The 11,329-nt window shown below is 49.7% G+C and overlaps 4 protein-coding genes across 4 annotated transcripts; 3 read left to right on the top strand and 1 right to left on the bottom strand.

Annotated features, from left to right (window-relative positions):
- Nucleotides 1-2,008: 2,008 nt before the first annotated feature.
- Nucleotides 2,009-4,254, top strand: CTAM01_01634 (uncharacterized protein; the record flags this gene model as incomplete). The annotated part of the gene is made up of 4 exons (XM_060517676.1): nt 2,009-2,129; nt 2,270-3,155; nt 3,228-3,261; nt 3,367-4,254. The coding sequence occupies 4 exons, from the start codon at nt 2,009-2,011 to the stop codon at nt 4,252-4,254; spliced, it is 1,929 nt and encodes a 642-aa protein (XP_060388137.1).
- A 1,615-nt stretch (nt 4,255-5,869) lies between these two features.
- On the top strand, nt 5,870-6,631 carry CTAM01_01633 (uncharacterized protein; the record flags this gene model as incomplete). Its single annotated transcript, XM_060517675.1, has 1 exon — nt 5,870-6,631. One exon carries the CDS (start codon nt 5,870-5,872, stop codon nt 6,629-6,631), a length of 762 nt encoding a protein of 253 aa, XP_060388136.1.
- A 307-nt stretch (nt 6,632-6,938) lies between these two features.
- CTAM01_01632 (uncharacterized protein) lies at nt 6,939-7,550 on the top strand (the record flags this gene model as incomplete). Its single annotated transcript, XM_060517674.1, has 1 exon — nt 6,939-7,550. The coding sequence occupies one exon, from the start codon at nt 6,939-6,941 to the stop codon at nt 7,548-7,550; it is 612 nt and encodes a 203-aa protein (XP_060388135.1).
- Nucleotides 7,551-8,379: 829 nt separating this feature from the next.
- On the bottom strand, nt 8,380-9,783 carry CTAM01_01631 (uncharacterized protein; the record flags this gene model as incomplete). Its single annotated transcript, XM_060517673.1, has 2 exons — nt 8,380-9,386; nt 9,513-9,783. The coding sequence occupies 2 exons, from the start codon at nt 9,781-9,783 to the stop codon at nt 8,380-8,382; spliced, it is 1,278 nt and encodes a 425-aa protein (XP_060388134.1).
- Between the last annotated feature and the right edge of the window lie 1,546 nt (nt 9,784-11,329).

Raw genomic sequence — 11,329 nt, 5'->3', positions numbered from 1 at the left:
GGCCTACACTTCAGCACCAACGCAATGGTTGGCGTCTTTGAAGTATGAAGCCACGGGCGAGAAGAGAATGGCTCGCCAGGAGAAAAAGAGAGAAGAAAAAAGACAAGATGCCAAACGGTTCTTCGATGTTCGGCTAAGGTGCATGTTGAAAAGATGATGATGGAATGAATCAATGGAGTTGGAAGCGATAAAGATGGGAGACATGTAGAAAACAATGGAAGATTGGAAGACGGAATCGACGACGAGTGTGCGTGTGTGATATACCTTGAGGTAGAGACCGGCGTCTACGGAGTACCTTATCTAGGTAGGTAGGTACCTAGGCCACCGCTCATCTTGGAACGGGGCAGCTCGGCAGACAGAAGGTTCGGAGTTGGATCCTGTCCTTTTCTTTTCCCACCACGCAGGTCGTAGATGATACACCGAGATAGAGTCCAATTGACACTCTCGAATCGTCGTCGTCGTCCGGGTCCCATCATAAGCAACACAAGGTTTCGATAGATCAGCTGATGCTGTATGGTGCGACTGCAAGGTGCGGATGGGGAGTTTCTCGTAAAGCCAATGATACTTCTGATTCTGGAGGAGGAGAGTTCAGTCCGGCGTCACGCGTGGCGCGTCCGTCGTGCGCTCCCCACTCCCTGATTCTTTCTGACATGATTATATTTTTGAATGCTACATAGTGTACGAATACCACCTGCGGACATGCATGGTCCACGGACCGCGACACAGGCCACGATCCAGAGAACCAGTACCTTAGCCCGGTTCTAGCCTCTGGGCTTGGGAAATGATGCCGGTGAAGGGTCTGACAACAGATGAAAATTCTGACACCGTAGTTGATCTACTCATAATGGAGCCTTCCCTAATCTGCTCGAGCACCACACAATTGGCACACCAACAGTCTAGCAACCGAGGTGTTTGAGTTTAGATAGCCTCCCCTGGATCCCTCTCATGCATACCTCAGGTAGACCATACTCCGCACCCTCTGCGTCCGGGATCTTTACCTTTATCCGTACAGGGACAGGCCGTTGAATGCATGGAGACTCGCAGAGGTAGGTCGTCAGGTGACAAGTCTCCCCAGTCACAGCATCGCAGTTTCACCAGGTCTTTTTGGTCCTCGGGTCTAGACCATAATTCCAAACTCCATGGATTCCTTATCAGTGCCCACAAGAGGGCCAGGTTGCCCGAGCCGTGGAGCCAGAGTCCCCTCAAACTTTCAGCTCGCCCGCTGCCAGCCGTAATTGCTGAGCCACATACGGAATACCACAGGAGTACGCACCTCATTTCAAAGAGAGGAAAAGTTTTCACTCATTCGCCGTGACCCCGACAACGACGACGATCCTCGGGGACGGCTGACATTGCACAGTTACATTATGCAAGAAAAGCTACCTCCTTCAGTCACGGGTTCTGGCTCATCACCCCTCTTTCTTTCCAAACCTCCACAGACATTGTATGTACTTGCGGTACTTTCTCCCAGAGTACCCGTGACTCTCTCTCTCTCTCTCTCTCTCTCTCTCTCTCATTTCCGAAGTATGCAGCAACGACACCATAATTAATCTTCGCAAGGTCAGACTTTCCGGAAAACCGAACGCCTCCTCCGTCTTCGGTGCGGACCCTCTTGCTACTTTTCTCTCCTCTTGCAAATTGCAAGGATGGGGGCTGAGATTGCCCAGTCAAGCTTTACCGCATCGGATACAACTGGCAAATTCTCGCACAATCTGTCATCATCACGACATCGCCATTGGTTGGCAGAGAGGCAAGGTGACAGGGAAAATATCACTATCGTCTTTTCGGCCCTCTATGGTCAACATACCACGCTGTTGGAGTCTGAGTAGTCGGTAGGAATGGACTTTCACTCACATACCCCCTTTGGAGGATTTCTGGGCTTCGTCCACTTTCCCCCTTCCCCTCTTCCACTTCGTTCAAAACTTTTGCGTCACTTCAATCGTTGAAAAGAGCATTTGTCAGAGATATTCTACACACATCTCTGGCGGGAGATACCAAACTATAGAAGATGGCCGGATTAGTTCAAAAGCTTTTCGAGGGCAGAAACAAGCGTTCAAGGCCGGACTCCGCCTCGGATCGTGGCCAGCCCCTTTCTCAGAGACAGCGACTATACACCCCTTCCCCGGCAGGTGAGTTCTTTGATCTCTAGCAAGTGACAGAATGCCGTGCCAACGTTTGCACGGTTTCTTCGTCTTCTTCTTCTTCTTCTTCTTCTTCTTCTTCTTCTTCTTCGCACGGGACTGACCTCTTCGTTTTTCAATCTCGATAGCTTCGACCACTTCCTTTCGACCGCCACAACCCGCCCTCGCGCCCTCGTATCGATGCCAGACCCCTCTGCCCACGAAGCCACCCCGGACCGAGAATCTCAATCACATGATAAAAGAGCTACAAACGTTGCTTGAGACGGAGGAAGTCACGATGAGCGTCGTGCAGAGTCTGGTGGATCTCTACCAGAGCCAACTCTCATCGATACCACTTCTCAGAGAACTCCTCCAGCTCCAAGGACCTTCCCAACATGGCCCCCAGGGGATGGAAGAGATCCTGAAGACTATTCGAAAAGAGTTGAAGCCTATCGAAACGCGTGCCATGCGCGAGCCGCCCACGGTCAGGCTCAAGATGAAGGGACATCCGGAGTACCTCGAGGCAGCAACCGCCCTGCAGCCAAGCCAAATCATGGAGATTGTGTCTAGAATACAAACACGCGAACGCAAGTCGAAAGGGAGCGCACAGCAACAGATCAGAGGGACCATTAACAACGCTCCGGATGACGGGGTCCATGGTCATGGACAGTCGTGCTGGGATGCAGTTTTGGGTGCTCGCATCGATCGAAACGTGCTCAAAATCTTCTGCAAGGACGACAAAGCTGTGCAGGATATTTACAGCCGTTCAAACATTGTCTGCCAAGAACTCAAACTTGGCGAACTCGAACAAGTCCCTGAAAACTACTACGTCGAAATTCACGGACTAAGACTGTCGAGAGCCGAATTCGAGCAAAATCATAATCGGAATGAAGCTTGGGGGAAAGAAAACTCGGTCAAGATTGTCCACAGCGCGAGGACTTTTGGAAGGACTGTGTTGACTCTGACTGATGAGAAGGGTGCTCTCCGTCTGTGCAATGAGTGGGTTTACTTGAGCGGATCAAAGGTTACGGCTGAGTAAGTCATCTCCAAGATGTTGGCTGGGTTTCGTGAGGGAGAGACATACCACTAACTGCTCGTTCTATCCAGAGCTGTTGACATCCGCTCGGTGCCACTTTTCTGCGTACATTGTTACGAACCTGGTCACTTTAAAGATCAGTGCACCAATTCTCAGCGATGCGGAAAATGTGCTGAAGAACATAGCACATTCTCGTGCAAAACTATCAAGCAAAGGTGTCCCAACTGCAAGAATGAGGGCGTCAGGGATCTTAAGGATCAAGGCCATGCCGCCTGGTCCCCGGAGTGCCAATCTGTCGCAACGCAGCGAATGTTTGACAATTGCAAGCAACTCGCAAGTGTCAAAGTTCCTTGGGCCTCACCCTCGGCTCAACGTCAGACTACGTGTGAGACCTGCCAGACCACAGCTCCCCCGAAAACACGAAGGAATAGGAAAATTCAGTCAAGAAGGGCTGCTGGGGAGAAAGTTTCGACGCAATGCGTTGATGACGATAACATGGAGTCGAGCAGTCAAGGCGAGCCTCATCCGACTGGGGCATCATCAGCGCTGTCGTCTGTCGGCGGTTTGAATCGTGGCGATGGTCAGCAAGTCATAGATGTGCCGGTGGTTAAGGATGGGACCGAAGTTGAGGCGAGGGGCAACGAAGCCATGCAGACGCCTAGAGCCTCCTCAGGCCGTTCCCCTCTGGGACCTGAGATTAAAGTTCCCAATGCCTTCGAAAGAATGAAGTCTAGTTTTAGTGGCGTTGCAACTTCATCTAAGCAGTTAGTGCAGGCAAGTGTGAGCAGAGCGGGACACGAGATGGACGAGCCGGTGAAGAGAGGTCGTGGTAGGCCATCAGGGGTCAAAAACTCCGCGCCTAAGCCTACCGCCGTCTTCGACGCCATGGGCGGTGCAACTAAAAGCGCTCGAAACGTTCCAGTGTCTCTGCGGCAGCCAGAACCGATGCAGTTGGAGCCTGTGAAGAAGCCGCAGTCGTGTCTGACCGATTCCGGAGATGCGCCCGGGAAGCAGCCGCAGATATTTGGTCTGACTTTCCCTGCGGGGTTGCCGGCAAGGTTTGCGTCGGTAGAGGACAAGTTTCCGCCAAGCGACTGAGAAAGTACTTGCCGCTCTTCTCTCTCACTCTCTTCGTCTTTGGGTTTTCATTTGTCAATTGTATCCTTCTTCCTGTACCTCATTCTGAGTGGATGATAGTGGACACTACACAATTTAGTATGTTTGGATTCAACGTATGATTTCGTACTTGTAATTTCGGCATTCATCCAATGGCAAGGGGACCGGGATCGTGATACGGTGTCATCTGGACCTGGGAAGGCAGTTTCTGACCCGCTGGGTCTTGTCCTCCGAACCTCGTTCAATTTCCACAGTCCCTATCCCCATTCCAGGTGATTGTTGAAGGTCAGTGACACCCGAAGAAATCCACAGTCTTCACTAGCTCAACCATTGGATCGCCCCCCCCTCCCCGCTACTTTGTGTTGAAGACTTGCAAGTTGCAAACCCATGGAATCATTGCAAAGCAATTGCGGGTCTGTTTTATCCCTCTTTCTCTCTATTTGTTTTTATGTTCTGCCTTTGCTAGCTACTCGGGCAGTTCTCAATATCGATTATATAGTATTAATACATAGTATTAGTAAATACTCGTACTATTTTAACAGATTATTTTTTAGATTTTTTACTTTTTTAACTTTCCCTCTTATAAAGTTTATAATTACGGATTATTAATAATAATATTAAGCGCCTAACGTTACTATTTTATAAGCTTACGTATTTAGCTAAGTTCGTTATTTTTTTAAGTAATAATAGCTTATAATATTATAATATTGAAATACCCTCGTTATTATTATTAGAAATAATACTAACCTCTATAAATATAATATTTATTATATTTTAACTCACTTATATATATATATATGTATATATATATTACCTCGTTTTTTTTATTAAAATTAAAAACCGCTTCTCTTACTATTTCCTATTATTATATTATTATTATTACTTTTATTATTATTATTATTATTAAACTATTTATCTTAAGAATATTTAAAATACTAAGACGCTAACTTGCTAATTAATAGGGATATTTTAAGAGCTAGTAGTTCGATTTTATTAATATTATACTTAATAATCCTAATTTATAATAAGATTATTCAAAACAATAATTAATTATTATTTATCTAAAAATTTAAAAAGACGTACATGCTTTTATAAATATTATTATTATTAATACCGAATTTATATAATAAAGCCTCGATGTACTTAATAAATTTAAAAATATTATTAATATTCTAATATTATTTTAATAAAATAAGAAATTTAGAAAACTTAAAAAGAAAAATCTGAAGCTATTGAAAAAGGTAAAAAGTAAGGGGTAGTTTTTAGCTATTCGGAGGGCGATTAATATATTATAGCGGGGTTATTAGCATCTTAAGTTTATTTAGATGGTTAGGAACGGCTATAGCCGGCTATAGTTAGTTATAAAGTCTTATTAAAGTACGCAATAGAAACTCGATATTGACCCTGGTAGACCAGCTTGCCCGTGAAGGCGAAGATGGCCCCCAATGAGGCGGGCTGGACCCCGAAGGGCTCTTTCTCTCTATATATATATATATATCCATACCTCTCTCGTCGTTCAAGATTCTTCAGAACACATATCTAATTCGTTTTCCAGCACTTACATATCTCTTTCCCTTACACAAGGTTGACCAACATCATGTCCGGTAGCCCCACGTATCATGTCAACTCCGAGGAGATATGCCGCCTTGTGAGAGAGGCTATTTCAGATAGCATGCCTGCAATCTTGAACGCAGTCCTTGCCAGAGTTCAGGGCACTGGACCGCCTCTTCACTCGGAGCCATCGCGCCAAACAGAGTCACTCCAGCCCCCTGAGGACAATGGCCCCTCTCGCCAGTCCCCCTCGCCCGGGACTTCGACTTCGTTGATGCCCTCATCAAAGAAGTCCGCGTCGAAGAAACCCGCCGTAGTGAACTTCACAATGACCGTCAAGGTTCCAGGCCAACTCGGCTTTCAGAAGCTACGCAGATTAACCGACTTCGGAGCCCGCAATCGGTTGGGGAGCAGCGGCAAATGGCCATTCAGCGAGGTCAGGGACGTGACCTTCAGAGGCAATATCATGGAATTATTTTTCCGGAATGAGGCCTCCTTGAAGCGAGCGGAAGACGAGTTTTCTACTTTGCCAAGACTGCTCCGGTTAGAAGGTGTTCCTATCAGTATGGTCCCCAAACTGTACTACATTCATGTGGGAGATGTCAATTGGACTAAGGAATGGATAAGAAACAACGACGACCTTGCTTACGAATGGAGCCTTTTAACCGACGTGGTGATTTCCAAAGTCTTTCACAGCCTTTTGGACCTCTACGTCGTTGTGGACAGGCTTTCGGATGCAAGACATCTTTGTGATTGGGCGTTCCCGATGACCATTGGAGATTGGGGTTTTGAAACCTATAATAAGTAAGCGAGAACACTATTGTTCAATTCACCAATTCACTGGGACTAAAAGCTGATCCGTCAATAGACCTGTCGATCCTCGGAGCCTGCTGGACATCTGTCACAACTGCTGCGAACCCGGCCACTTCGCGAGCCAGTGCCCGAATTCCGCGATTTGCTGCATTTGTTTGGGAAGCCACCCGTGGCTGGAATGCACTGCCACGGGCTTGGGTTACAAGTGCCCAAATTGCATGAAACGCCGAGGAAATTCACAAGACCCAACTCTCAACATTGACCATTGTCCCTGGGGTTCGCAGTGCAAAAATCCCGAAACAATGGCAATGATGGCGGCGCGTGAAGAGTACAAGAGGAAGCCAAACTGGGGCAAAGGCACGTTTGTCAATGATATTTGGAAACCTGGTAAATCCACTCGGTTGCCACCACTTGATCTCGATGATATCGACACTTCCGATAGCGATTGTTCCACGGGGTCCCCCAGTCAGCCGAAGCAGCCGCCTAAAAGGGCATATCGTGAGGAACGACATGCGGGCAAGACTTCTGATCAGACTCAGCTTCGTCTAAAGAAGAGATGGCCGCCTGAATTTGTCCCCAAGTCGAGTGTGGGTTCGGCTACGATGCTTGATATGAACAAAATGGGAGGCCCTACTACTCCCATCCAGGTCGAAGAGTCACAAGCCACCCCGGCGCTTAGTATGGACTCAACGGAAGACGTAACAACGCCCATCCAAGTCCAGTCGTCGGCCTCTTCGGCGGCCTCTGGTGAAGGATCCTCGCAGCGAACCGCCATGGCTGCCGCCTGGGCCAGTCTCATGCCGTCAACGGCCCGAGGCCCACCGCTCGGTCCGAGGGGGGGTGTCGGCAGCGCGATACCGGCGAAACGAGGCAGACCTCGTGGAAGGGGTAGAGGCACAGCCTTTAGGCATTAGCTAGTTTGCTACAAAGATCCAGATTGCACGCGTCAGTCTTATGGCAAAGAGGTGGAAAGGAATGCACTCTACTAGGACAAGAAACTTCCACAGACTCCTGAAGTAATTGATTGATATCATCTTTTCCTTACGTATTGAATTTTCAATGTTGAGAGAGCTGGCAGTATTTGGGTCTGAGTTTGAGTCTGTCTTATCCCGGATGTGAGAGCTTTTCTTCTCGGGTCATAGAGAGTGTCCTTCTTTTGAGTCATATCAACAAGTATTACAGCATCTAAGGGACCTTACTCGGTAGGTTATCTAGCTCAATACTGGATCTCAACATACACAATGTCTTGTTCTCGTCCTGTAGCGTCCTGTTCATACAATGCTTGAACGCTACAGATGGCTCTCTGTTCAGGTTGTCTGGGTGACCTTCAAGAACGTTGAAATAAAGTCGGACGGCCGTCGGTCGCTGCACTGAGCCTCCCCTAGGGTCCGGCGTAGTACCTTGGAGAAGCTGAGTCCGGTCAGGTCATTGTGCGTCGGGTTCGCTATCACCACCGCACCGCCCCAAAGAGGCCACAAACACAATGCGTAGAATGACACGTCGCGCCATTGGATTACTATCTTCTTGTGCTGAAGTTCGTTTTCTTTTGCATATTCTCGTATATAAGAACATGACAAGTTTCAACTATTTTCTACCAATGTACCTATTCAAGATACTTGGTGGTGCCGCTTGTAATCCGGTATCTCCCATCAAACCCCCCCTGTCTCCCTCCAAGCAGCCCGTCGACTCAACACGACCACGCACTCCACGTCCACCTCTTCATGCAGCATACCTACCTACTCTTTAGACTGTCGGCAACTGCTTCGCACTCCTCATCCGCTCCCAGGCAACAAAATACCCCTCCACCGTATCGACCCCCTCCTCGAACCCGACCTCGCGCACCCGCGTGAGATCGTACTCGCGGTCAAAGTCGCACTCCACCAGCATCACATGCAGGAAATCCCAATTGTACTCTCTAGCAGCGCCCTCATCCAGCCCGTGCTCCCGCGCCAGCGCGACCCACGCGTCGTCGTGTTCCGCGATAAAGTCCTTCATCGACGGCGGCGGGGCAGTAGATCCGGACGCGGTGCCCGTCCCTGCCTCGGCGTCGATCGCCGCTTCGGAGGACGGAGGCGGCGGCGGCGGCGCCACCCCGATGAGACCAAAGCGCTCGCACAACCGAGGCCACACCACCGACCACGAAATCACCGCCCCGCCGTCCGCGACGTTGAAGGCTCTTCCCCCGCCGCACCCTTCCGGATTCACCACCGCCGCGAAAATTTCCATCTTGGAAAGCACGTCCTGGTTGGTATCCGTATGCGTGGCGCGGTAACTCCACAGCGACCCCGGGAACGGCACCTCCACCTCCACTCGGTTTCCGGACCCGAGGCCCCCGGCTCCCGTAGTAGTAGTACCAAAAACCCGCCGCCAAACAGACAGATAGATCCCAATGCCCCTCGCCATATTCATCGCGTTCGACGTCGGCGCGAACCCCACAATCACGTCCGGCCGGATCTCGGAAAACGTCCAGTTTTTCCCCCGCGACAGGTCGCGCAGCAGGTCGTGCTGCGCGTAGTAAAACACCTCGTCGGCCCACGGCCGCGGGATCCGCGGCGCGTCTTCGCGGAGCGGGGTGCGTAGCGTCACCTTGTCAGGGTACATGAGGCCGTACCCCTTTCCGCCCGTCTGCAGGACGACGAAGGCGAGGCGCGGCGACACCTTTTCGACTGCTTTGACCGCCACGGCGAGTAATTCCGTGTTGGCTGCTGTCGCCACCGCTTGTCCCTTGGAGACGTCTACGTCGATGTAGGCTACATTGGCCTCCCCGACGTTGTTAGCAAAATCCACATTTCCCAAACACACATACACACACACACACAGACACCCCTTTCTTGAACGCATGCATGGCATGCAACTTTCTCTGCTTGAGTACGTACCCGTGTAAAAGACGTGAGAAACAGTCTCCACGTCGGGAACCTGGTCCCTCAGCGCCGCCGCTACCTCGTCCACGCTCTTCGTGAAGTCGATACCGGACACGAGGGCCAGGCGCGGGTCATCTGCAGGCAGCCGCGCCTGTTCGAGGGTCAGAGGGCGGTTCGTGGTGCCGGTGATGCGGGCGAAGGTCGTGGGCGTGGGGTAGGTCCGGGCCTGGTTGAGGAGGGACCAGCCTGAGATGCCCGAGGCGCCAAGGATGAGTGCGTGTGCCATTTTCTTCGTTAGGCGAGGGGGGGGGGGGGGTTTCTTTGTCTTTTCGTGTTTGATTTTGGGACTTTTGTTCCTTTCTGGGGTTTTCGTGATGCCAGCCGAAAGTGAGAAAAAGGACCTGTTATATAGATTTTTCTTTTTTCTCCCACCAAGTCCTCGTGCTTGGGGATTGATGTTGCTCGTGGTGATGAAGCTGTGTGTGGTGCATGGGCTGACTAAGGTGACGAGCGAAGGAGGTCTACACGGAATCCAAATCCCGAGGGTGATTGGTAAAACAAACCCTGACGCTCCGACATGATTTTAGGGTTACGGAGTGCGGTGAAGTAAGAAATCCAGTCAATTTGAAGGGGTTCAGGAATGTCTCTAGCAAGAAAACTGAAAGACGTATGTTGCCCGGTGGTTGACTGGTATCCTGGTAATATGACGAGAGGTAGCATCATGGCTTGATTTCACCTCAGACTGAGGAGTTGATGCCCATCCTCCTCTTTCCGTAATACAAAAACGTACATTGCTTTGTGTTACAAAAAGCAGTAACTACTCACACTTTTGATTGCCTGCTGAGGTGAAGAGCCTATAATGATATTGGCTTGATAGCTTCAACTATACGTGACCTCACCACACGTTATATAACCTTGATTATATCATCATCGAGATCTGTCCTCGCTTTTACTTTTAGTTTCAAAGCGAGCTCTACATCTGGTTTCATTTTAAATAAAGAACTATGTTCTATAATATACTTCGATAATTAATCCATGTGGTTCAAGTTGAAAACACTCGGCCTGGCTTGCTATGTTGGCTACAGTCGGCCAGCACTGGCTTTGACGAGCAGCATCCCGCACTTAATAACCAGAGCAGAGAAACATCCTTTGGAGAGCTCACCTCGAAATTAATTCCATTTTCTACAGCATCATTAATTCAGCGACTTCTACTTAGCGCAACTATACGAGACATCGATCTGGGCTTGCACGCCCTCAGGTATGCACTACTGACTCGGGAGAAGATAACTCAGTGCATTGTTTTTGGATTCTGGGCTGGTGAATTGGATTGCCGTTTGCCTCCTGACTGTCTCGTCTTTTGATGAAATCGCAACGGTAATCGTCACTGCAAGTGGCCTTGTTTTGGCTGCAAATCTTGCAAGCTCGAGCGCCTCCAAGATGGACGGCGCTGCACTGCGAGATCTGAACGCTTCTCCAACGCATCCATGATCTTCTTCTTACCCCCATACCCATCTTTGCGCCTGGAAATCGCTGCAGATTTCAAGCCCCGGCAGCGTGGGCTGAATACCGCGGCCCGTCGTCGTCGTTGTGGCCATCCACGGTGCTTAGACCCGGACGATCAGCGCAGGGGTCGGAAAGACACGCAGGTGCGCCATTCCCTTTTCCGGACAGGGGTCAATCCAGGGGGATTCTCCTTCGTTGACAGAGTCTCAACTCCAGGTCGCCATATGACCAATTGAGCCCGAGGATTGACATCGCATCACGAAAAATCACCCGAAAGAACAATTGTGGAACGCAACGGACGGTTGATAATTGCAACCCACGTAATTGAT

This window comes from Colletotrichum tamarilloi (assembly GCF_030869305.1).
Source record: "Colletotrichum tamarilloi strain Tom-12 chromosome Unknown Scaffold_3.1, whole genome shotgun sequence".
In the NCBI taxonomy this organism is placed as follows: domain Eukaryota; kingdom Fungi; phylum Ascomycota; class Sordariomycetes; order Glomerellales; family Glomerellaceae; genus Colletotrichum; species Colletotrichum tamarilloi.
This window is presented reverse-complemented; position numbering and strand designations above follow the sequence as displayed.